The 27,458-nt window shown below is 39.8% G+C and overlaps 1 protein-coding gene across 2 annotated transcripts in view; it reads right to left on the bottom strand.

Annotated features, from left to right (window-relative positions):
- The window catches only part of pcm1 (pericentriolar material 1), a 163,552-nt gene extending 137,094 nt beyond the window's left edge, over positions 1-26,458 (bottom strand). For both annotated transcript variants that reach the window (XM_078548487.1, XM_078548477.1), the window contains exons 1-5: positions 26,319-26,458; positions 25,178-25,282; positions 12,328-12,573; positions 7,029-7,295; positions 5,199-5,369 (exon numbers count right to left, since the gene is read on the bottom strand). In XM_078548487.1, the coding sequence (XP_078404613.1) occupies positions 5,199-5,369; positions 7,029-7,295; positions 12,328-12,573; positions 25,178-25,282 (789 nt within the window). In that variant the 5' untranslated portion in view covers positions 26,319-26,458. The remainder of the gene's footprint in view (positions 1-5,198; positions 5,370-7,028; positions 7,296-12,327; positions 12,574-25,177; positions 25,283-26,318) is intronic.
- Positions 26,459-27,458: the final 1,000 nt, after the last annotated feature.

Below are 27,458 nucleotides of genomic sequence, written 5' to 3'. Positions count from 1 at the left end.
TGAAAATGTGGAAAAAGCTCTGTCTGGACTTTGCTAGAAAATTCTTGAATTCCACCTCCAATTGCACTCTCTTGCCACAACCACACAAATCTAAATGTGTGATTGGATTAAGGAGAAAAGACACCATTCCACAAATGAAATATAGAATGAATAAACCACAACACAGACCAAACCCTTGCTTTATAAAACTCATAAATACTATGTAAATGATTGAAATTTCAATGAACTCAACCTGACAACAATTGACCTATGGACTTTAATACAATAGAGTGCAGCAGACCTTTCATTTCTATTCTGAAAATTAAGGAAACCTACATATTGTAATTATCTGTATGCTAAAATTAAAACAATTGTGCAATCCTTTTACTTTATACTTAATTTTTGTTTTTTATCTTGGTGATTGTCCATAAATATGTCATGGATTATGATTGTTCATTTTGTTTGCACCACCACAATTCAGCAGCTGCCGCCATGATGGCTCTTCAATAAACCAATTATTTGTCCACTGGGACAGAGGCCAAAGACAAAAAGGTCTGAAAATATTTTGTCAAGGAATCGCATACACATTATAGCACAAAGTGGCAAAGTCACTACAGCATGAGGGGCCAGAAGACGAAATGCAAATTCTTCTAGGCCACTTTAAATGGGTGGAGTTGCAAAAATATCGTGAGATGAGCAGTTATGAACAAAAGATCCAGTTACCTTAGTCTTGAAAAGTTTAAAATCATTAGAAGGTTGGTTATTTATACTTGCACTGAGCTACCAGCAACTAAATGTTATATTAAAGCATAACCTCATTTACTGAAAAACAGTTTAATCCACATTTAGAAATTGGGAAAATGGGAGATGGGGTGAGGGGATTGTCCTGTGAGGGGAGATTGAATAGATTGAACTTACATTCCATGGAGCTTAAAAAAATGAGAGGTGATCTAACTGAAGCATACAAAATTCTTACAGGGATTGACAGGATAGATGCTGAGAAAATGTTTTCCCGGGCTGGAAAATCTAGAACACAGGTTCACAATTTCAGAATAAGGGGTCAGCCATTTAGGACTGAGATGAGGAGAAATTTCCTGAGTTGTGAATCTTTGGCATTCTCCATTGTTGAATAAATTCAAGAGAGGTTAGAGATCTTTGGGCAATAAAGGAATTTAGGGATATAGGGATAGTGCAGGAGGTGGGTTGAGGCAAAGATCAGCCATGATTTTAGCGAATAGCAAAACAGGCTCAAACAGCCAAATAGCCTAATCATTTTTCTTGTGTTCAATGTCTTCCTTTAATAGTCTTAAATCGCCTACTTTGTGGCTTTGGCAAACTTTTATATTGTGATCACTATACCCTAACAGAAATCATTGACATATAGCAAGAATATGAACATACAAATTAGGAGCAGGCCACTTGAGCCTGCTCCACCATTCAATAAGATCATGGCTGATCTGACTAACCTCAACTACAAATTCCCACCTACCCCTGATAACCTTTCACCGCATTGCTTATCAAGAATCTTGCTGTGCAGGGTCCTTTAGGGAACAGTGACCATGGCATGGCAGAATTCTTAATTAGGATAGAAAGTGAAATCGTCCGATCCGAAACTAGGGTCCTAAATCTAAACAAAGGAAACTTCGAAGGTATGAGGCAGGAGTTGGTTAAGATAGGTTAGGGAACTTTATTAAAAGGCATGACACTGGATAGGCAATAGCTAATATTTAAGGAACAAATGTATGCATTCCTTTCCGGTACAAAAACACAACAGGAAACGTGGCCCAACCATGGCTAACAAAAGAAATTAAGGATAGTATTAGAGCAAAGAGGAGTCATATAAAGTTGCTAGAAAAAGCAGCAAGCCTGAGGATTGGAAGCAGTTTAGAATTCAGCACAGGAGGACCAAGAGATTGATTAGAAGGGAAATAGAGAGTATGAGAGTAAACTTGCAAAGAACATGAAAGCAGGCTGTAAAAGCTTCTATAAGTATGTAAAAAGAAAAAGACTGGTGAAGACAAATGTAGGTTCCTTGTGGTCCAAAATGGGAGAATTTATAATAGAAAACAAGAAAATGACAAGGAAGTACAAGATCAGCAAATACATAGGAACACCCCCACCTGGAAGTTCCCGTCCAAGCCACTCACCATCCTGACTTGGAAATATATCGCTGTTCCTGGGTCAAATTCCTGGCACACTTTCTCTAACGGCACTTGGGGTGTACCTACACCACGTGGATTGCAGCAGTTCAAGGCGGCAGCTCACCACCATCTTCTCAAAGGCAATTAGGGATGGGCAATAAATGCTGGCCCAGCCAGTGACGCCCACATCCCGTCAATGAATTTTTAAAAAAGTTAAAACAACTACTTTTGTTCCATCTTCATGGAGGAAGGCACAAATAATTTCCCAGAAATGCTAGGGAACCAAGGTCCGGTAAGAAGGAGGAATTGAAGGAAATTAGTATTACTAAAAAAAGTAGTGCTGGAGAAATTAATGGGGCTGAAAGCTGATAAATCGCCCAGGGCCTGATAATCTACACCCCAAGGCCTGATAATCTACACCCCAGGGTACTAAAGGTGGCCATGGGAATAGTGGTGCATTGGTTGTCATCTTCCAAAATTCTGTAGATTCTGGGACAATCCCAGCAGATTGGAGGGTGGCAAATGTAACCCCGCTATTTAAAAGGAGGGAGAAAACGAGGAATTACAGATTGGGTAGCCTAAGAGGCCCAGCTATTCACAATATATATCAACTATTTGAATGAGGGAACTAATTATAATATTTTGAAGTTTTCTGGCGACACAAAACTTGGTGGAAATGTGAGTGGTGAGGAGGATGGTAAGAGGTTTCAAGGCGATTTCGACAGGCTAAGTGAGTGGGCAAATACACGGCAGATGCAGTATAATGTGGGTAAGTGTGAAGTTATTCACTTTGGTAGGAAAAAAACAGAATGGCAGAGTATTATTTAAATGGTGATAGATTGGGAAATGTTGATGTACAAAGGGACCTGGATGTCCTTGTACACCAATCACAAAGCTCGGATGTCTTACTGCAGCTGTACAGGGCCTTGGGGAGATCACCTGGAGTATTGTGTGCAGTTTTAGTCTCCTTACCCAAGAAAGGGTATACTTGCTATAGAGGGAGTTCAGCGACGGTTCACCAGACTGATTCCTGAGATGGCAGGATTGTCGTACGAGGAAAGATTGGGTTGACTAGGCCTGTATTCACTGAAGTTTAGAAGAATGAGAGGGAATCTAATTGAAATGTATAAAACTCTGACAGGGCTGGACAGACTGAATGCAAGGATGATGTTTCTTCTGGCTGGGGGTTTTAGAAAAGGGATCACAGTTTCAGGATATGGGGTAGCCCATTTAGAGACTGACATGAGGAGAAACGTCTTCACTTAAAGAGTGGTGAACCTGTGGAATTCTCTATCACAGAAGGTTGTGGAGGCCAAGTATATTTGAGGAAATAGATAGATTTCTCAACCGTGAAGGCGTCAAGGGGTATGGGAGAGAGCAGGGGTATGGCATTGAGGTACAGGATCAGCCATGGTCATATTGAATGGTGGAGGAGGCTCGAAGGGCCGAATGACCTACTCCTGCTCCTACTTGCTTTATTTCTACCTCCCTCTGCCTTAAAAATATTCAAAGACTCTGCTTCCACTGCCTTTTGAGGAAGGAATTTCCAAAGACTCACTACCCTCAGAAAAAATTTCTCATCTTTGTCTTAAATGGGCAAACTCTCGTTTTTAAACCCCTAGTTTTAGATTCTCCCTCAAGAGGAAACAACATCCTCTCCACATCAATCCTGTCAAGACCCCTAAGGATCTTATGTGTTTCAATCAAGTCGCCTTTTACTCTTCTAAACTCCAATGGGTACAAGTCTAGCCTGTCCAAACTTTCCTCATAAGACAGCCCACCTATTCCAGTTATTAGTCAAGTAAACCTTCTCTGAACTACTTCCAATGCATTTACATCCTTCCTTAAATAAAGAGACCAATACTTTACAGAGCACTCCAGATGTGGTCTCAGCAATGCCCTATATAACTGAAGCATAACCTCCCTACTTTTGTATCCAATACCTCTCGCAATAAAGGATAACATTCTATTAGCTTTCCCAATTACTTGCTGTACCTGTATACTAGCGTTTTGTGATTCATGCACTAGGACACCCAGGTCCCTCTGCATCTACAATCTCTCACCATTTAGATGATATGCTCCTTTTTTATTCTCCCTGACAATGGGCAAAATAGACACGTGTATCTTGGACACCACTTGCAAATTTTTTCAAGTGCACGTTTTAAATGCGCAGCCCCACATATGCTATCATTTAAAGGGGCCAACATATGTATAGCCTAGGTGGGAACTTTTGGGCTTGCCATGCAATTTAGAAGGAACATAGTTTGTAAATCTTCTCCAATCTGAACAACACTCATTTATCTTAATTCTGTTACTTACCAAGCAACATTTCCATTCATGCTGTTACACTTCTTCTTATACCAAAGACCTAAAATTACCTAATGAACCTCTACAGACACCCTAGCACTCTATGAAAATCCATAAACATAATATATATATATGAATGAAGGAATGCAGTATAAAAATTTGATATGATTCATCTTCAACAAATTTATGTTGAATATCTTTAATGAATCTGTGTTTTTAAATGCTTACTAACTTTAAACATAAATTATGGATTTGAAGAGTCTGCCCACAACTAACTAGGCTAACCGTATTTCATGTTACAGTGTTATGTGATCCAGTTAAAATAAATAACTTTATCGAATTGTGACTAGTATATACTACAGAACACATGGCCCCAGTTTGATCACTAAATTGTACGAAATTCTGTGATCTCAGCCTGGGACCGAAAGCTTTGCAGGAACATTCGTTTGATGCAGATGTGGACATCATCAGGCTTGGCTCCAATATTCTCCATTTCAAAGAGCCAGCTAGACCATCTATATGCACACCAAATAGTCAGTCACTTGATAGGGATACAAGAGTTTCTTATACCCAGAGTGTCTCCTACAAGCATGAATCAAATCCATCAGGAAAGTGAGATGCTGGGAGCAAGAGATCAATACAAAAGGTATGACTATAAATCATCAGATTGAACTTTATAGGTTATGAAGTCAAACTGCACACATTATACATTTAATCCTGAAACACCTGTTCGTTTTATTACAAATAATATCCAAATGTTCTACAACATACCAGCATTTTCTGCAAAAATTTCATGTAGGATTTTTCCTGTTCTTTTAGATGGTTTATCAACTGAGACAAACGCTCAACATTAGCAGATCTTTCATTTTTTTCCATAAGGTCATCTCGCATAGAATGAGCCTTGCTGATGTAATCCCGAATCTGGATAAGTCTGCTCACAACCTATTTGTCAAAACAAATACAGGGGGCGGCTAAAAAATAGGCTGTGCAATTTCTGTTTCAGTGTACATTCAATGCTTCAAGAGCACACTGTTAAGAGTCATTACAAAGTTAAGGAATAATCTTTGCTGGCCGGTCCACTGTCTGCCAGAACGAGTGGCAGATGTTCATGAGCTTTATTGATAATTTTCAAAAAAATTCATATTACCCAAGAAACAAGATCAATTTTTGTTTGGCAAAAGCATTCAGCTGCAATCGGCAGTCACAAGCAAAATGATAGCTATGATAGGAAAGAAATGTTTTTCCACTTTTATTTTCAGAAATTATACTTAAGGAATAAATTTGCATTTTAACAGCACCTTTCACAATGTCAGGTATTCCCAAAACACTTAACAGCTAATGAAGTACATTTTAAATGCGGTCACTGTTTCAATTTAGGGCAATGTGGCAGGCAATTTGCAAACTACAAATAGCATGAAATGAGTGATAAGACCCATTTTCATTGTTGTTTGAGAGATAAATGTTGACTTGGACACTCAAAGAACTCTTTTCTCTTCTTTGAATACTGCCTTGTGATATGATATATTCACCTGAGTGGGCAGATTGCACGCTTCATTTTAATGTTTCACCTGAAGCTACTTCCTCAGTACCATACTCAAGTGTCAGACTAGATTATGTGCTCAAGGCACAATCTTCTAACTCAGGTGAAAGTGCTAAGGTTAGCCCAGCTGTTACAAGTGAGTTTATACTGTGTAACCTTCATACAAAAGTTGACAGGTTACAGAATTCCTTGGTGTAATTTAGATGGGTTAAGAAATCAGGTAAAGTGAATGAACAAAGAAGAAATAGTGTTTCTGCATGAATCCTGTATGAATGTGAATCCATCAGTGATACTTAGTCTAAATGGCTCCTTGTGATATTATGACGACCAAAATCAATTGAGACAAAGCATATTTTTGACATATAAATGTCAACGGTTGAGACAACACAATATGACTCTGGGACCATTCATCATTAACAGATACGAGCAGAAATGCAGGCTACTACTTAGAAAGCAACTTAGCATACAGAAAAATATGGGTGGGTCAATACTTCACACATTCATAACCAATTAATTACTTGCTATATTAAGTGAAGCAGCAACTTACTCAATTAAATGAGTTAGCCCCCAAGCTGAAATATCAGACAGGGGATGGTGCACAAATAGACTACCCCTTTGCCCTCTAATAACTTGAAGGCACCCTGATTGAAGGAAACGAGCAATGTTCGGTTTGAGTAAATACATGGCCATCATATACAAATACCTAATTAATAAATCAATCATCTATTTATAATGAAAAGTTTTAAAAGGTTAAAATTACATTTGATTTAGTATAAAAACCACTGCCGAGATATTTAGACGAATTGGGTTAATGCAACACAGACAGTGGACAGAGGAATGTTGAGCTATGTCTATTAAGGATTTCATTCATTCATATCATTAACTCGCAACCAATTTTGACAAATCAGCTCATTTGCAATGATGCCTAATACTTAAAATCAATAGAATTTGTCTTCAAGTACTAAATTACTTTAGTCTATTTCCTCCCCACTTTAAACCATTAAGAGTTGATTGGCTTACTTTAATCCATCAAAATACAACTTGAAATTTAAATGTCTCACCTGACTACTCTCTATTTCAGATTCTCCTTGGTCCTCTCCAAGTGAGACCTGATCATTTGGCAATGAATCTTTGCTTATGGATCCAAACAAATCCATCCTTGAAGTAGGCAGCTTAGTTTCTCTTCTTTGTGGACTTATGTCAGGTTCCTTGCTTTTGTTGCTGTTGATTTGCTGCTGAAGAAAGTTGAATGGCTTCCTATTTTCAACAGGTGGACGTTGATTGTTCGCAGCTGTGGCTCTGCCATGAGAATCACTTCCAATGCTCCGCTAACCAACAAACATTACAATATTTAGTTTAAAAAGAATACTTGAATATATTATTGTATTCTGATCTTTTCATATAGACCTTTTTTACAAACCTTTTTTTCAATCATCAGGTATGATTAATTATGTTTTCAGTTATATTTATTCAACTTTCAGGCTTGGCTTGGTAAGTGGCAAGTAGCTTTCCTGCCATATATGTGCCAGGCAAAGACTATCACCAACAAGAAAAAAAATCTAACAACTTCCCCTTGGGACATTCAACAGCTTTACCATCATTGAATTCCCCACCATTAACATCCTGCAAATCATCACTGCCTAGAAACTGAACTGGGCCAGCCACAGAAATACCGCGGCTACAAGAGCAGGTCAGAGACTGGAAATTCAGTGGCGAGTATCCCACCTAACTCCCCAAAACCTGCCTGTCAGGGCAGCCCACCACCATCTTCTCCAGGACGATTTAGGACGGGGCAGAAAAAAAAATCATGGTGAAGTGCATTTTTATAACACTGAATAGGCCCCAACCTAATACACCTGATAGTTCTATTAACTTGGCCATCAAGAAAACTTTTAAGATGCAGATTTTACCACTTTATTTTTGTACCAACAGTTTGTGTAAAATAAAATCTCAAGAATGGCATCTAGCATTCTACCATTCTTCCCTCCTCCTATTGGCTCGTCTTTGTGAAGAACATTTGGCATTTTAGTTTCTTCACCTCTGAACTACAAATGCAGGGCTGATGACAATACTCAGGACCACACGGACAGCAAATGTAGAGGCATTGCCAAGATTCTAAAATTTATCCTGGAGGCTTTTAAAAATTTTGCACTCCTAAATCTAAACAAAGGACACTACGAAGTGTTATGACCACAGCCGATGTTAATTGCTGCGCAAATCAAATCAATCCCAGAGGGAAACTTGGCTACAGGCCATACCCCCTTTATGTTGTATCCTGAAAACGAAAATACGACATATTGATCTTGGCAACAACAAGTCCAGTAACACTTTTGGGCTTTTAAAAATTAAAAGTTTTATTAACAAGAATAAAAGTAAACTTAAACACACAAGATTTCAGTTACACAATTAAAAATTAGTCTTACAAAACTTTGGCCCCAAAAGACTCCCTATTTGGTCAGGACCATAAGGCAACACTCCCTTACAGACGTATAACTATAAAAATCCAGCAATATTACCCAAGGCCATCTGCTGTGCCTTCATTAAAGCTACACCACATGACCTCTAACTCTCTTCCACTCTGCTGTAGAAATCTAACACTGAAGAATAAGACTACTTGTTGCAGCCCAAGACTTCTCTGGCTTGGCTGGATAGCTCATTCAAACTGCATCTTCTCCCAGCCTTGGGCTACAGCTAACAGCTCCAGCTACAGAAACTCAAAAATAACTTTTTGCCCCTTTCATCTCCTGTTTCATTGTTCTCGCACCTCTTTGAAACTCAAATCCTCCCAAATATGAAATCTATTCTATTTCTATTTCTTCCTCTGCTTTCAGGTCAATAAAGTATAATATACCCTCTACTGCTTACCTATGGAACTCCTGCAAGATGCAAACATGTTTCTTGACACCTCTAATTCCCATTGATATTCAAATGAACTCTCAACTTGTCTAAAAATGCAAATGTAAGATCCAACCTATTCACTAGTACCTCAAACCTAATACCTTTATATCCTTTCATGTTTTAAACCCCCCACATGCAATCTGTCTCCTGGTAACCTTTGCCCAGCTTAATTAAACCATTTACACACTACTCAGCCTTCTTTACAGAATAACATAATATTTCTCAAAAATATTTTAAAAACCTCCATTTCTCACAGAAGGTATGAGGCGTGTGTTGGCTAAGATAGATTGGGGAACTGCATTAAAAGGTGTGACAGTGGATAGGCAATGGCTAATATTTAAGGAACAAATGTATGGTTTGGAACAGTTATACATTCCTTTCTGGTGCAAAAACAAACAGGAAAAGCAGCCCAACCATGGCTAACAAAATAAATTAAGGATTGTATTAGATCCAAAGAGGAGTCATATAAAATTTCTAGAAAATGTAGCAAGCCTGAGGATTGGGGGCAGTTTAGAATTCAGTATAGGAGAACCAAAAGATTGATTAAGAGAGGAAAAATAGAATGAGAGTAAACTTGCAAGTAACATAAAAGCAGACTGTAAAAGCTTCTATAAGTATGTAAAAAGAAAAAGATTAGTGAAGACAAATATCGGTTCCTTACAGTCCGAAACAAGAGAATTTATAATAGAACAAGGAAATGGCAACTACTTTGGTTCTGTCTTCATGGAGGAAGACACAAATAACTTCCCAGAAATGTTAGGAAACCAGGGGCCTAGTGCGAAGAAGGAATTGAAGGAAATGAGTATTACTAAAAAAAAAGAGTGCTGGAGAAAATCATGAGACAAAGCTGATAAAACCCCAGGGCCTGATAATCTACATCCCAGGGTACTAAAGGAGGTGGCCATGGAAATATTGATGTGTTGGTTGTCACCTCCCAAAATTCTGTAGATTCTGGAATGGTCCCAGCCAATTGGAGGGTGGCAAATGTAGCCCCACTATTTAAAAAAGGGAGGGAGGCATAAGCAAGGAATTAGAGACCAGTCAGCCTAACATCAGAAGTAGAGAAAACTCTAAAGTCTACTATAAAGATGTGAGGGCAGGACACTCAGAAAAAATCAGTGGGATTACACAAAGTCAATATGGATTTATGAAAGGGAAATCATGTTTGACAAACCTACTGGAGCTTTTTGAGGATGTAACTAGCAGAATAGATAAGGGAGAACCTGTGGATGTGGTATATTTGGATTTTCAGAAAGCTTTTGATAAAGTCCCACATAAGAGGTTAGTGTGCAAAATTAAAGTGCACGGAATTGGGATAATACGTTGGCATGGGTTGAGAATTAGTTAGCAGGTGGGAAACAGAGAGTGGGAATAAATGGGTCTTTTACAGGGTGACAGGCGGTGACTAGTGGAAGGAATCAGCGCTTGGGACCAGCTATTCACGATATATATCAATGGTTTGGATGAGGGAACCAAATGTAATATTTCCAAGTTTGCTGATGACACAGAACTTGGTGGAAATGTGAATGATGAGGAGGATGTTAAGAAGCTTCAAGGAGATTTAAACAAGCTGAGTGAGTGGGCAAATACATGGCAGATGCAGTATAACATGGATAAATGTGAAGTTATTACTTATTATTATTCATTTACTCATTGTTTTATCCCTTTTTCTACCTCAGGATATGGTGTAGGCCACTTCAGACTGAGATGAGGAGAAATTTCTTCACTAAGAGGATGGTGAACCTGTGGAATTCTCTTCGACAGAGGGCTCTGAAGGACAAATAACTAAGTATATTTAGGAAGGAAACAGATAGATTTCTAGACGCTAAAAGCTTCAAGGGTTATGGGGAGAGAGTGGGAGAATGGCATTGAGATAGAGGATCAGCCAACCAGGATCAGGCTCAAAGGGCTGAATGACCTACTCCTGCTCTTATTTTCTCTGTTTCCTTGCGTATGTCTACAGTGCATATCAAGGATTGTGGCTTTGAGGTCAGTATACTTTGTAGTTTTTCCCCCCACTTTTCATCAAATTCCTGTTTGGCCCCTTGACCTCCACACCAAATTTGCTAATATGCATTCTGTTACACAAAGCTCTACCAGGAACAAGATTTCATTAACTAGACCATTATAAAATTACAAAAAGAAAACCTTCCAACTCAGCAGACAAGTGTGAACCAATTTGATCAAACATCAGTTAAATGCACAGCAGTTCCCAGCCTGATTCCAAGCAGACACCTCCTGATGAGCATATCTCATTTAAAAAATGTTAACCCATTAGATTTACATTTGATAACATCAGTTTAGTGCTAATTTGGGTTGAGAGAAGGTAGGGAAATCAATAAATCCAAGTACCTATTTCATTAGATGGGTAATGTCTACCTATTCATAGTTTTAATTACCATTCACCCACCAAATGTTATGATTCTATTGCTAAGTTTTTAACTTAAGTTTTTTTAAAGAAGTATATACTTGGCATCTGGACAATGCTGGCATGACCACTTTCCCAGCACCTTCCTAGTAGTTCTGAAGTGATGATGCACCACCTTCCTGAACCGCTGCTGTCCTTATAATGGCACATGCTCCCGCAATGGTGTCAGTGTGGTGGGGGGTGGGTGCTGGAGAATGAGTCGAAATTACAGGGTTTTGACCCAGCAATTATGAAGAAATGACAATACACTCCACTACCACATTCAGAAACAAGCAATTATAACATATCATCACATTAAAAACACATTAGCAGACTAAAACTTCAATGGGCTATGCATATACTCACCCATCACTACTAAATACTTTCTAACTAAAGTAAAACTAAAGTAGAACAAGAATAACACAGTGGGTCAAATTGATGCCAAGAAAAAATGCATGTTTATCTGATTGCATGCAAATTAAAGGGCAGTAGGAGACTAACAGCATCACAACTGCAATATTAAATCACCACACTTGGAATAACAACCTCCCATGTTACTTTATACTGGCAAACGAGACAACTCCTCAATTTCAACCCAAACAGCAACATATTTTTCTCAATTTATCGGTGAGCCTATACAGTAATTATAAAGGAGATAATAATACTAATTAGGCTGCAGAGAGTAGATTTAACGTCAGGGAGATACTGGCTATCAAATCACCCAAACTTATGATTTAATTAATTTCTACAAACTATTTGTATTGTGGTTGCTTGATTGGTACACACCTTCTTTGTGAAGGCCAGCATTTACAGACTATTTTATCTTTAGGACAGTAAAATTTGTTTTTTCTATTTAATCAAGATGAAGGGATGAACTTTCTCTTTCCACCCACAAATCTCCGGCCAGCACCTTTTCCTATTTAAGCACTTTTTCTTTGTATTAGAAAGTTTTAACCTGGTCATGTGAAAAATGAAGTTTATTAAATATTTTAAAGAAAGTTATTGAAAATGAATGCTAAAATACATCTCAGGCAAAATTTAACCCATCAACTTACCTCATCTAAATCACTGAAATTTATACGCTGCTTCAGCCTTTCAAGCTCTGCAGAGTCTGGAACAGAGAAATGAGATGTATGCTTTGTGGGAGGATAACTCTTGGGGGTTTTAGCCCTTCGCCGCCCAGCCCCTGGAGAGGATTCAGGAGAGATGTCGTTTGTAAGTCGGCTTTCACTTCCTGCACTTAACTTTTTCTTGTTCTTCTCAGATGATCTGTTAGCTTTCTTATACTGAAGACTCCAATCCTGAAAAGAAAAATAGTGGACATGATTCCATATCTATTGACACAGTGGCTTTTTAATGACTTTTATGTAACATTAGTAATCAATCTACCTATAATATTGAATTTCGTATGTACAGGACATATTTCAATGGAAACTCAAGTATGGGCAATACCTATGATCTAGCATCATGGATAGACTGGAGAACTTTATTTGCCCTGACTTTCTGTGACCAACATGAGATCTACTAGTACTAATGCTAAGCATCACACCACAAATCATTAAATGAAAATTCACATGATGGATGCATGCACTCAGTACTGTGTCCACAAAAGAGTACAAAGTTTTTTCTTTAAAGCGTAAGAGTCAAAAAGCTGAAATAGATCAATGCTCCCACTTCAACACAACACACACTGGAAGTATAATCTGATAACCATCGCAAAGATGTGGCTGCAGGATGGCAAAGACTGGGACCTGAATATTCAAGAAAAAATGACATTTGGGAAGGACAGAAAGCGAGATGAAGATGTGCTCCATGAAACACAGTTCTGGAGTTACAAGTTTCCAGGCTGGACAAGGAAAATATTGGAAGTTAGCCCTTAGAAGATAAAAATCATTTTGGACAGATTCTGGGAGAATTGACTGTCCACTTAAAGGACACTGTAACATATGCTTGTTAGTGGCCTTTGAGTATTCCTTTCGTAGTTTAAAGTATAAATTGCCACACAAAATTGTATTTAGTCATAGTGCTTTTAGTCTGTTTGTTACAGTAAAAGACTTAAAACATGAAATCTTGCCATGTCACCCATTTAGCTATTAACTGGGAGTTTGAATTTCTTTTTAAAAGTTATGGTCTCTATGGGGATCACAACACAAGGAAAAATTGTCCCAAATATTTTCAAGTGTAAAGTAGGCACATCACTGAAACCTTAAATCAAAGAATGCTGAAACTGCCAGGCAACTATAATTCTCCAAATTTCAGTGGAAAGGAAAATTGTGGCAGTGTACTGGAGGCATATGAAAGTAAGCAGCAAAATCAGCTAAATTATAGGACAGTTTATCTTAATTTCATCTAGACGTGATGAAATAATGAAGCACCTGAAAATACACAGGCGGAATAGGATCAATTGTAGGGATTTCTAAAATGGTAGATTGCGAGATCATTCATTGCATTGGTTGTAATTTTTCAAAGCTCCCTAGATTCTGGAAAGGTTCCAGCAGGTTGGCAACTGCAAATGCAACTCCTCTGTCCAAGAAAGGAAAGAGACAGAAAGCAGGAAACCATAGGCCAGTCAGCCTAACAACTGTCATTGGGAAAATGCTAGAATCCATTATTAAAGAAGTAGTGGCAGGACACTTAGAAAATCATAATTCAACCAGGCAGAGTCGATATGGTTTTGTAAAAGGGAAATAGTGTTTGACAAATTTATGACAATTCTGTGAGGATCTAACAAATAGGGTGGGTCAAAAAGGAACCGGTAGATGTAGTGTGTTTGGATTTTCAAAAAGAATTCAATAAGGTGCCACAAAAAGTTACTGCACAAGATAAGAGCTCATGGTGTTGGGGGCGATATATCAGCATGGATAGAGGACTGGCTAGCTAACTAACAGGAAACAGAGGGTCGGGATAAAAGGGTCATTTTCAGGTTGGCAAACTGTAACTGGTGGACTGCCATGGGGATCACTGACGGGGCCACAACTATTTCTGATCTATATCAATGACTTGGATGAAGGGACAAACTGTATTACAGCCAAATTTGATGGTGATACAAAGATAGATAGAAAGCAAGTTGTGAGGAGGATACAAATAGTCTGCCAAGAGAAAAAGGTAGGTTCCTGAGTGGGCAAAAGTTTGGTAAATGGAATATAATGTGGGAAAATGTGACATTGTCCTCTTTGGCAGGAACAGAAAAACAGAGTATTATTTAAACAGAAAGAGACTGCAGAATGCCGCAGCACAAAGAGACCTTTGAAGCACATCAAGGTTTGCATGCAAGTACAGCAAGTAATCAAGGAGGAAATGCAGTGTTGCCTTTACTGCAAGCGGAATGAAGTATAGAAGTAGGGAAGTCTTACTACAACTGCATAGAACATGAGTGAGACCATACCTAGAGTAGTGTGCGCAGTTTTGGTCATCAAGGACGGACATACTTGCATTGGAGGTAGTTTAGAGAAGATTCACCAGGCTGATTTCTGGGACGAAGATGAAAGATTGAGCAGATTGGGGCTATACTCATTAGAGTGTAGAAGAATGAAAGGTGACCTTATAGAAGCATAAAAAATTCTGAGGGGGTTTGATAGGGTAAATGTTGAGAGGATGTTTCCCTTCGTGGGGGAATCTAGAAGTGGGGCCACTGTTTCAAAATAAGAGGCTTCCCATTTAAGATGGTGATGATGAGGAATTTCTTCTCTCAGCGGGTCGTTAGCATTTGGAATTCTCTCCCCCAGCGAATAGTGGAAGCTGGGTTATTGAATATATGACCTGGGTGAAGATATACAAATATATTGAGTTAGAAATATTTTTGATTGACAAGAGTGTCAAGAGGTATGGGACCTATTTGGGGCAAGGAGGATGATAGTATGCTTCAAGGTGCAGGGTAAGGCTAAAATACTCAGTGAGTACTTTGGATTGGTGTTTACTTAGGACCAGAATGCTGACAAAATATCAGCAGAAGCAGAGATGGTAGTTAATAAATAGGGTGAAAATTGATAGGAAGGATGTACCAGAAAGGCTAGAGATAGCAGAAAAGCTTGCCATAATCTTCCAAACTTTCCTAGATTCAGCAGTAAGTGCCAGGGGATTGTAGTGGCAAATCTGGTACCCTTATTCAAGAAAGGGTGCAAGGACGTTTCTTGTACCTACAGGTCAGTCAGTTTAACAGTGGAGGGTAAGGTTTAAGAAGCAATAATCGCAGGGAAAAAAAAAATCAAGAGATATTTGAGTTCATTAACATTAGCCAGCACAGATTTGTAAAAGGTAGACCATGCTTGACTAATCTAACTGAATTTAGTAATGAATAGAGAAAGTTGAAGAGAAAGCAATGGATGCTGTCGAGGACAGGACACAGCAAATCGTGGCAAATGGTTGCTTTTCAGACTGGAGGATGGTAGACAGTGGTGTTCCACATTGATCAGTGCTCGGACCACTGCTTTTTTGATACATATATAAAATGACTTGAATATTGGAATACAAAGTAAAATTTCCCCAAGATTCCAAACGAAGAGGTGTAGCTTTCAGTGAGGATACCACCAATGGACTGCAACAGGACATAGGTTAGCAGAATGGGCTGACAAGTGGCAAATATAATTTAATACAGAGAAGAGCTTGGTAGAAAAGATTGGGAAAGGCAATACAGACTTAATGGCACAGTTCTCTTGAGTGTGCAGGGACAGAGGGACCCGGGACTCATAGGACTTTGAAAGTGGCAGGACATGTTGAGATAGTTAGCAAAGCAAATGGGATTTTGGGCTTCATAAATAGAGGTAATGAGTACAAAGCAGGGAAGTTATGCAAAACCTGTATAAAGTTGTGTTAGGGCACAACTAGAATACAGTCCAGTTCTAGTCACCACATTTTAGGAAGGATGCAAAGGCCCTTGAGAAAGTGCAGAGGGAATTTACCAGAATGGTTCTAAGAATGAGGGATTTTAGCTCCAAGGTTAGGTTGGAAAAGCTGGGATTGTTCTCCTTGGAGCAAAGAAGGTTGAGGGAAGATTTGATAAAGATTAAGGTATGCATACATATGGTAGACAAAGAAAAGTTGTTCCTATTAGCTGACTGTAAAAGGACCAGGAGGCACAGATTTAAGGTTTTGGACAAGACATGCAAGGGGATTTGAAGAAGAACATTTTTATGCAGTGATTGGTAATGACATGGAGCTCACTGCTTAAAAGGGCAGCGGAAGCGAAGACAATCTCTGATATCAAAAGGAAATTGGGTGACCACTTGAGAGAACTAAACTTGCAGGACCACAGGGATAGAACAGAGGAATGAGACCGACTGGACTGCTCAACTCAGAGCTGGCAAGGACTCAATAGGCCGAATAGTATCTCTGTGTCATATTGACTCCATGACTGCCAGCGTACTTCCTCTTTATCTATCTTTATCCTATCCAATATCACTACTGCTGCCTCCTTCACTCCTGCTTTCACTTTTCCAATGAAGATGAATGCAAAGTCCTCATTTAGTGCCTGAGCTATATCTTCTGTCTCCACAAAATTATTTCCTTTGCATCCTTAATGGGCCCACTGTTCCTTTGAGTACCCTCTCACTGTATGTATATATAGGCCCTTGGTTCCCTTTTGCATATTACACCCCACCTCCCCTCCAACTAATCTATTCTGATACACTCCAGATGTCTCTCTTACTTCTTTTCGAAAATCTCCTGTCTTAATATTCAGCTTAGTTCTCTCCTATATTATGAACCTTTTCTGTATCATTTCAAACTAAAGGGCCCAGACTTTGCAGTCAGTGGCAAACAATGGGCACTCGTCTCTGACCTCAAAATAAATCTTGCTGAGATCTAGTGATCTCTCTGGCAGAATGGGCAGACAAGTGGCAAGACAACAACTTGCATTTATATAGCGCATTTAATATAATGGAATTTTCCAAGATGTTTCTGAGGCCTTATGAAACAAAATATGACATAAAGATAAATGACAGCAGATGACCAAAAACCTGGTGGTTTAAAGACATATCAGTTATGAAGGTAGATTGGAGAAGTTCGGACTGTTTTCCTTCAAGAAAAAGCAGCTGAGGGGAGATATGATAGGGGTATTCAAAATCATGAGGAGTGTGGACAGAGTAGATAGGGAGAAACTGTTCCCACTCGTGAAAGGATCAAGAACGAGAAGGCACAGATTTAAAGTAATTAAAGAAGCAACAGTGATATGAGGAAAACATTTTCACGCAGTGAGTGGTTAGGATCTAGAATGCTCTGCCTAACAGTATGGTGGAGGCAGGTTCAATTGAAACATTCAAAAGGGAATTAGGCTGTTATTTGAAAAGAAAGAATGTGCAGGGTTATGGGGGAGAAGGCAGGACGATGGCACTAGCTGAGTTGCTCATTCAGAGAGCCCGTGCAGGCACGATAGGCCGAAAGGCTGCATCCTGCACCAAACCAATTTTGAGATTCTTAAAGGAGGAAAGAAGACAGGCAGAGAGGGTAAGGGAGGGCATTCCAGAATTTAGGGTCTACGCAGCTAAAGGCACAGCCACTAATGGTGGAGGCATTAAATTCAAGGATGCACATGAAACCAGAATCAGAGCAGCACAAATATCTTGGAGGGTTGTAGGGCTGGAAGAGATTCTAGAGATGGGGAGGGACCAGACCATGGAGGGATTTGAAAAAATGGAAAAGAATTTCAATATCGAGGTTTTACTTTACCAGGAGCTGGTGTGGGCCAGCGAGCACAGGGGTGGTGCACAAACAGGATTTGGTGCGAGTTAGGACATGGGCAGAAAAGATTTAGATGGCCTCAAGTTTATGGATTGAATATGGGAGGCCAGTCAGGAGTGCAATGGAATAGTCAGGTCTGAAGGTATCAAACTGCCAAGTCTAGAGGTAACAAGCACATATGAAGAGGTTCTTGGCCTCGACAGGAAAACACCAACTGCTTTGACAAAAATGACCAAGCGATGCAGGACCTAATCAAATCTAAGTGCAAAGCTTTCGTAGACTGGAAACTTCACCACAACCCAAGGGAAAAGCAGCAGTCCAATAGATGGTTGAAGGCAACAGTGCAGTATAAAACCCATGACATAAAGAAAAAATGGTAGGTTCAAAGAGCGCAGGAGATTCAACAACTTGCGAACACCAACAACATGCATGGTTTCTTCAGCACTGTCAAGGCGATCTATGGCCCAAGTACACAATGGCCCACCCCACTGACAGCCAAGCATGGAGCGTGTCATCAAGGGCAGGGACAGTGTTTGTTGCAGAGATTATTTTTAATAATTCCTCAACTCTGTCTTTGACTTGAATGCCCTCAACACTACATATGACTCAGTATCAGCCAATTTGCAGTCTGGACCAAAGTTGAAAATGCATCTCCTTCATTGCTGTTTTCACTTTTCTAGTGAAGATGAATGCAAAGTCCTCATTTAGCACCTCAGCCATGTATTCTGCCTCCACAAAATGATTTCCTTTCCATCCTTAACAAACCCACTGTTTCTTTGAGTACCCTGAAAAACAACAAAGCCTCCGGAGCAGACATAAACCCTGCCGAAATTCTAAAACCTGGCTCAGATATACTCCTGGCACGGCTGCGCAACCTCATATCCCTCATCAGGGAGGAGGAGGAGTGCATGTCAGTGGACCTCAGGGACGCTGTGAAAGTGACTATGTTCAAGAAGGGAGAAAAGTCCAATTGCGGTAACTAGAGGAGTAATCAATAACCTCATGGTAAAGGAGCTTTTAGGTGACAGCGATAATAGCTTGATACAATTTCATGTTCAGTTTGAAGGGGTGAAGTGTGGGTCTAAAACTACTGTTTTAAACCTGAATAAAGGTAATTATAAGGGCACAAAAGCAGAGCTAGTGAAAATGAATGAGGAAACTAGATTAAAAGGTAGGACAGTAGTGATGTAGTGGGGACTTTTAAGGAGATACTTAATAACACTCAGCAAAGATTTATCCCACTAAGAAGGAAAGACTCTGAGAAGGGTGCATTAGTAGTGGCTGAATAAAGTAGTTAAGGATGATATAAAACTGAAACACTGTACAAATCTGCAAAGATGAGTGAGAGGTCAGAAGACTGGTTCTTAAAATGTGACCAGCAAAGAATGAATAAAAAAAGAGGGAGAAAGTATTGTATGAGAGAAAGCTAGTTAGTAATAAAAATACAGATACTAAGAGTTTCTACGGGTATTAAAATAGCAAAGGAGTAACTAAAGCTAGTGCTGGTCCACAAGGAAATGGCAGAGGCGCTGAACAGGTATTTTGCATCTCTCTTCACTGTAGAAGACTTTGAAAGTTTCCCAAAGATACTTAAAAATCAAAAGTTGAACAGGAGAGAGGAACTTAAAACGATCACCATCACTTAGGAAAAGGTACTAGGAAAACTATTAGACCTAAAGGCTGACAAGTTCCCAGGACCAGATGACCTACGTCCTAGAATCTTAAAGGAAGTAGCTGCAGAGATATTAGAGCATCAGTTATAATCTTCCAAAATTAGATTCTGGAAAGGTTCCAGTGGATTGGAAAATAGCTAATGTCACACATTTATTCAAGAAAGGAGGGAGACAAGAAGCAGGAAACTACAGGTCAATTAGCCTAACACCTGTCATAGGGAAATTAAGGAGGTTATAATAGGATACTTAGAAAATCATAATATGATCAGGCAAAGTCAACATGGCTTGTGAAAGGGAAATCATATTTAACTAATTTATTGGAGTTTTTAAGTAACAAGCAAGGTGGATAAAGCAGAACCTCTGTGTGATGTACTTGGATTTCCAAAATGCATTTGATAAGGTGCCACATGAAACACAAGGTAAGAGAACATGGTCTAGGGGGTAACATATTAGCATGGATAAAAGACTGGTTAGCTAACAAGAAGCAGAAAGTAAAGATAAATGGGTCTTTTTCGGGTTGGCAAGCTGTAACCAGTGGAACGCCACTGGGATCAGTGATGGGGCCTAAAGTGTTTACAATCTACATAAATGATTTGGTTGAAGGGGCTGAACGTATGGTCGCTAAATGTGCCAATGACATCAAAATAGGTAGGAAAGTAAGTTGTCAAGAGGAAGTAGAGAGTCCGCAAAGGAATATAGATAGGTTAAGTGAGTGGGCAAGAATTTGACAGATGGAGTTTGATGTGCGGAAATGTGACCTTGTCCACTTTGGCAGGAAGAATAGAAAAGTAGTGTACTATTTAAATGGAGAGGGGTTGCGGAACTCGGTGGTACAGGGGGATCTGGGTGTCCTGGTACACGAATCACAAAAAGTTAGCATGTATATATAGCAAGTGATTAAGAAGGCAAATGGAATGTTGCCATTTATTGCAAGGAGAATGGAATATAAAACTAGAGATGTTTTACTGCAGCTGTACAGGGCATTGGCGAGACCATATCTGGAATACTGTGTATAGTTTTGGTCTCTTTATTTGAAATATCATTTTGTTAGAAGCAGTACAGAGAAGATTCACTTGACTCATTCCAGAGATGAAGGACTTATCCTATGAAAAAAGGTTGAACAAGTTGGGCCTATACCCACTGGAGTTTAGAAGAACAAGAGATGATCTTACTGAAACATAAGATCCTGAGGGTACTTGATAGGGTGGATATTAGGAGGATATTTCCACTTCTGAGGATGACTAGAACCAGGAGACACAGTTTAAGAATCAGAAATCTCTCTTTCAAGACCAAAATGAGATTTTCTCTCTCAGAGGATCATGGTTATGTGGAATTCTCTTCCCCAGAGAGCAGTGGAGGCTGGGTCATTGAATTTATTCAAGGCAGAGTTAGAAAGATTTCTGTCAGACAAGAGAGTCGATGGTTGCGGGGGGCAGACAGGAAAGTGGGATGAGACCACAACCTAATTAGCCATGATCCTACTGAATGGCACAGCAGGCTCGAAGGGCCAAATGGCTTACTCCTGCTTCTAAGTCCTACGTTCCTAGGAATCTCCCTGCTGTTTGCCACAGGGAAAATCATTGCAAGGAACCTCCTCAATCTCCTCCCCCCTAGTGGCTGAAGAGCTGCTTTCAGAGTCACAGTATTGTTTTCATCCAGAGAGGCACCCAGACATCATCTTCACAGCACAGCAAATCCAAGAAAAATGCAAGAATAGCACAAACTGCTGTACATGGCCTTTTTCAAACTCACACAAGCCTTTGACTCTTGTCAAATGTGAAGGCTTAGAGTATCCTCCTCAAATTTGGCTGCCCTCAAATTTGTCACAATCATCGACCTACTCCATGCTGACATGTAAGCCATGATCCTTACCAACAGAACCACCACAGACCCTATCTCAGTGAAAACTGGGCTCAAATATGCCTGTGTCATCCCATCAACCCTCTTCTCCATCTTCCTCACTGCAGTACTGTACCTCAAGTCTGGCAAATTATCCAGAGGCATCATCAACCTATGCCATCTTCAATCCAAAACCAAAATCACTCCAACTTCAGTCATAAAAAGCTTCAGTAAGTAGATGAGGGCTGTGTGCGCTCACTTAGAAGCTGAGCTCCAGGTCATCGTCAACTCCTCCACCGAAGCATATAAGAAAATAAGCTTTTCACTAAACACCCAAAAGATTAAAGTGCTCTTCCAACCAACTCTGACAGCACAAAACCTCCCCTCAAACCAACTAAAACCGTGTCACATTTGCCAATTTAATCCCTCCTGTTTCGGAACTACTCACCTTTATCAATTCTCTGTGGACTCTGTTTTTCCTCACAAATGTTTCACCATGGTGCCCATCCCACTGCCAATTAGTTTAAACCCTCCCCACAGTAGTAGTTAACCTTCCCACAGGAACATTGGTCCCAGCTCTGTGGGATGCAGCCCATACACCTTAACAAGCTAATTCTGTCCTAGAACTTGTCACCATGACCCAAGAATCTGAAGCCCTCCCTCTGCTGCACCATTTCTCCAGCCACACATTAACCTGTTTTATCCTACTATTCCTATACAGATTAGCACATGGCACTGTAGTGTAATCCAATAACCTGGAGTATTCCAGATTGATACTTTTGAGGTTCTACTTTTTAACTTCCTTCCTTCTGAAACTGATTGAAGGATCTCAACAAAGAGTGCTACACAAAGAGGTTAGTATGGCTGAAAAAAATAAGGTTATTCATTCCGAAGTTACTGTTTTTTCCACAGAAGCTAAAGTTAGGATATGAATCAGTTGAAGTCTTCCAAGCTGATTGTAAATAGCACCACATTGTTCCCAATGATCAACAAGATGATAACAACAGGGCATGAATCACAATAACCAGTTTGGAAAGAGAAGGCTCATCAAAATAAATTGAAAGTATGTTGTCAAAAATTAGCTCAGCAGTCAGGGTAATGAACAAAATGTGAAGAGAAAGAATGATTACAAAAAAAAACAATACAAATTAATTCTTGATGATATTGCCACAAATTTCTTTCATTTAAGACAATAAATGTTAATGGAAACAGTGCAATACCCACTGGAACAAAATAAACGATCAAGTGTCAAGAAATATGATTTACACCTTGCACAGGCGTTATCCAGTCAACTCATTTCTGCGATATCAATCATTCCTGTTCCTCCTCAGCACCTGTTCCTCAAGGGTCTGCCAGAGTTTTTAAATCACCATAAGACGTAGGAGCAGAAGTAGGCCACTCGGCCCATCGAGTCTGCTCCGCCACTCAATGATATCATAGCTGATCTGATAATCCTCAACTCTACTTTCCTGCCTTTTCCCCATAACCCTTGATTCCCTTACTGATTAAAAATCTGTCTATCTCAGCCTTGAATATACTTAACGATCCAGCCTTTACAGCCCTCTGTAGTAAAGAATTCCACAGATTCACTACCCTCAGAAGAAATTCCGCCACATCTCGGTTTTAAATGGGCGCCCCCTTACTCTGAGATTATGCCCTCTGGTCCTAGGCTCTTCCACAATGGGAAACAACCTCTCGGCATCTACCCTGTCAAGCCCCCTAAGAACTTTATATATTTCAACAAGGTCACATCTCATTCTTCTGAACTCCAATGAGTACAGGCCCAACCAACTCAACCTCTTCTCACAAGAAAATCCCTCCATACCTGGGATCAACCTAATGAACCTTCTCTGGACTGCCTCCAGTGCCAGTATATCTTTCCTTAGATAAGAGGACCAAAACTGTTCACAGTATTCTAGGTGTGGTCTAACTAGTGCCTTGGATAGTTTTAGCAAGACTTCCCTATTTTTACACTCCATTCCATTGGAAATAAAGGCCAACATTCCATTTGCCTTCCCTATTACCTGCTAAACTTGTATGTTGGCTTTTTGGGATTCATGCACAAGGACTCCCAAATCCCGCTGTGCAGCAGCCTCCTGCAGTTTTTCTTCATTTAAATAATATTCAGCTCTCCTCTACTCTTCCTGCTAAAATGCATAACCTTACATTTTCCCACATTATATTCCGTCTGCCAAGGTTTTGCCCACTCACTTAGCCTGTCTATATCTCGCTGTAGACTCCTTGTGTCATCCTCACCCCATGCCTTCCCACCTATTTTTGTGTCATCTGAAAATTAGGCATCTAAGTCATTAATATATGTTGTAAATAATTGCAGCCCCACCACTGACCCCTGTGGCACTTCACTTGTTACAGGTTGCCATCCTGAAAATGCCCCTCTTATCCCAACTCTCTGTCTTCTATTAGTTAGCCAATCCTCTATTCATGCTAATATACTACCCCCAACACCATGGGCTCTTATCTAATTAAGTAGCCTTATGTGCGGTACCTTATTGAATGCCTTTTGGAAATCCAAATATATCACATCTACTAGTTCCCCTTTATCTATCCTGCTTATCACCTCCTCAAAGAATTCTAATAAATTTGTCAGGCATGATTTTCCCTTCATGAAGCCATGGTGACTCTGCTTGATTATATTATGCATTTAGGGAAGGTGGTGACGGAGTGGTATTGTCAATGGATTGGTAATCCAGAGACCCAGGGTAATGCTCTGAGAACCTGGGTTCGAATCCCACTACGGCAGATGGTGAAATTTGAATTCAATAAAAATCTGGAATTAAAAGTCTGATGACGGCCATGAAACCATTACCGAGTGTTGTAAAAATCCATCTGGTTCACTAATGTCCTTGAGGGAAGAAAATCTGCCATCCTTACCTGTTTTTTGTCTCTTTTGTCTCCCTCCCTTTTTCCAGAATCAAAAAACCTTGGAAGGTTACTACTAGTGCATCCACAATCTCTGTAGCTACTTTCTCTAATATCCTAGGATGCAACACATCAGGTCCAAGGGACTTATCGGCCTTCAGCCCCATTAGTTTCCCTGGTGCTTTTTCTCTACTAATAGTTATTGTATTTATTTCCTACCCCTCTTTTGCCCCTTGATTATTTAGTACTTTTGGGACATTATTAGTGTCTTCAGCCGTGAAGGCTGATACAAAGTATTTATTTCACTTCTCTGCCATTTCCTGGGTTCCCATTATTATTTCCCCAGCCTCATTCTCTAAGGGGCCTATGTTCGCTTTGGTTTCTCTCTTCCTTTTTATACATTTAAAGAAGTTCTTACTGTCCGTTTATATATTACCTGCTAGCTTACCCTCAAAAGTTTATTTTCTCTCTCTCTCTCTCATTTTTTTGGTCATCTTTTATTGGTTTTTAAAACTTTCCCAATCCTCTGGCTTACCACTAATCTTTGCCACATTTTAAGTTTTTTTTTTCAATTTGATACTTCCTTGGTTAACCATGGTTGGTTTATCACAAGGAAACAAAACATGAAAATAAACAGAGTGATTATTCCAAAAGTAAATTACCTGACATTTGAGTCTTGACAGATTGGTCTGTGTTTCACGGTATCAGCATAAGTTTCACACCCAAGAAAGAATTTTCAATGTTGTAGAACTTTTCCTACAATTCCCTAAAGTTTCACAGATTTGGCATAAATCCATGTTCTCAGCACCTTAACTCAGCTGGAATCATTTTGTCTTACCCGGTTATTAAGCTGATCATCCAGACTTCCATTATTCACAGCACAGTTGGACAAGTCCTGATCTTCAATATTCTCCTCAAACAAAGGATCACCACCAGTTGCCATCTTCAATTAGTAGAGACAAGAGAGTTTGTGGGTTTTTTTGCATGACATTCAAAGATAATACGGTCTACTTTAACATTTAACTTAAAACATTTTTACTAAAAATGCCCAGCATTGTAGTACACAATTTAAACATTTCCTCTATAGGCATCAGCCTTGGCTCAATGGTCACACTCCCACTCGTGTCAAAAGACTGCGGGCTTAAGTCCCATCCCAGAGACTTGAATGAAAAATATGGGGTGACACAGGGAGTGCTGCCCTGTCACAGATGTTAAACGGTGGTCCAGTATGCCATGGCAGATCTAAAATATCACAAGGCACCAAACAAAAATAAACCAACATTTATCCCTCAACCAACACCAAAAACATTTGTTAATTTATCACAATGCTGTTAAGCTTTGCAGTTTGTAAATTGGCCACCACACAACTAAATCACAAGTGTCTCCAAGTATTCTAATGTGCTTATCATGTGCATCAGGTCATCCTGAGATTAAGAAAGGTGCTACCTAAATGAAAGTTCCCTCTCATTGTCCCATGGAAGAAGTACAATCTACTCATGCAGGGGTCCCAATGGAAAATAAATGACAATCAGAGGTGGACAAACAAATTACAACTAACTAAAAGTAACTTAATTCCCAAGTTTGGCAGGTCGACAAAACACAAACACGAGCTTCTGCATTACATCTGCATTTCTCACCCTTTACAGTTTGTCTGTTTTCCTGAAGCTGATAACTTCCACCAAAGAAATACAGAATTGTTGAACTCAATCTTCAAAACCTGAATAAAAATCCCAGAATTTCAAGCCACGAGGAAACGCGTTGTTTATTCAGACAAATCGGGAGGGGAGTGAAACCGCCACAGTCACTAGGTCCGTCACCCGGGCAACGGGCTGGTGCCGGACTCCAACGGTAAATAGAAGGCCCTCAAACGACAATCCGATCCGACCCGCACCTGAGCACCAACAACACCCCCCTCCTGCCCTCCACCGGCCGACCGCTCACTCGGGTTTGAAGCCACAAAGTTTGGAGAGGCTGCTCACCTTCCCGGGGGGAGGAGGAGGGCTAAGTAACGGAACCCTGTCTCGCGGGCTCGAGCACGGTCTCCCGCCAAACCTTCCTCGAGAGCCGCTGGAGCCGTTACCGAAACCATAGAGATGGAACCGGAAATGACGCACCCGAAGGGCGCAACAAAACGCGCTCACTCCGCCAACTGTAACCCCCCACTTCCGCTTCCGGGTCACGGGTCAGCGTGAAATCCAAATATTGTTCTGCATCGTTGAAAAAAAATCCGATAAACCTGGACAGAATACTTTCAGTATGCTGAATGGTCGAATTTTTAAAAAGCTGTACAATCTGGAAACACATGTAAAAGCATATGGTATGGTGCTGCTAGCAAATTTCAAAAAATACCTTCCTACTCAACTTAACATTTCATAGTATGATCGGATTGAGTTAACATGGTTTTACAAAAATAAAAGCAAAAAACTGCGGATGCTGGAAATCCAAAACAAAAATAAAAATACCTGGAAAAACTCAGCAGGTCTGGCAGCATCTGCGGAAAGGAACACAGTTAACGTTTCGAGTCTGTATGACTCTTCAACAGAACTAAGTAAAAATAGTTTACTGAGTTAATAGTTTACTATTTTTACTTAGTTCTGTTGAAGAGTCATGCGGACTCGAAACGTTAACTGTGTTCCTCTCCGCAGATGCTGCCAGACCTGCTGAGTTTTTCCAGGTATTTTTATTTTTGTTATGGTTTTACAAAAGGTGGCCCGTGTATCAGGGTGATCAAGTGTACTGTGTTTTAAGGGACTGTCCCCTATTTTGAATGTTTATCCCTTATTTTTAAGGGAAAGGCCTGAAGAAGACAAATAAAAACAAAATGCTTAAAAAACACAACAGATCTAGCAGCATCTGTGGTGAGAGAAAAATAATTAACGTTTCGAGTCTATGACTCTTTAGAGCTGAAAAGAGGTAGTAATGTGATTGCTTTTATGCTGTTGTGAAGGGGAGGGGTGGAGCAAAATAGGTCAGGGATAGTTTGGAGGTCAGGAGAGATAAAATGACAAAGAAATGGACACAGACCAAGGGAGTGGTAATAATAGTGTTTAAAACTAAAGCAGGTGTTAATAATGGCATAAAGGTCAGATAACAGAATGTGTTAATAGCAGAACAAGGGT

The sequence above is a fragment of the Cetorhinus maximus genome, chromosome 1, assembly GCF_964194155.1.
Source record: "Cetorhinus maximus chromosome 1, sCetMax3.hap1.1, whole genome shotgun sequence".
NCBI classification, from domain to species: domain Eukaryota; kingdom Metazoa; phylum Chordata; class Chondrichthyes; order Lamniformes; family Cetorhinidae; genus Cetorhinus; species Cetorhinus maximus.
This window is presented reverse-complemented; position numbering and strand designations above follow the sequence as displayed.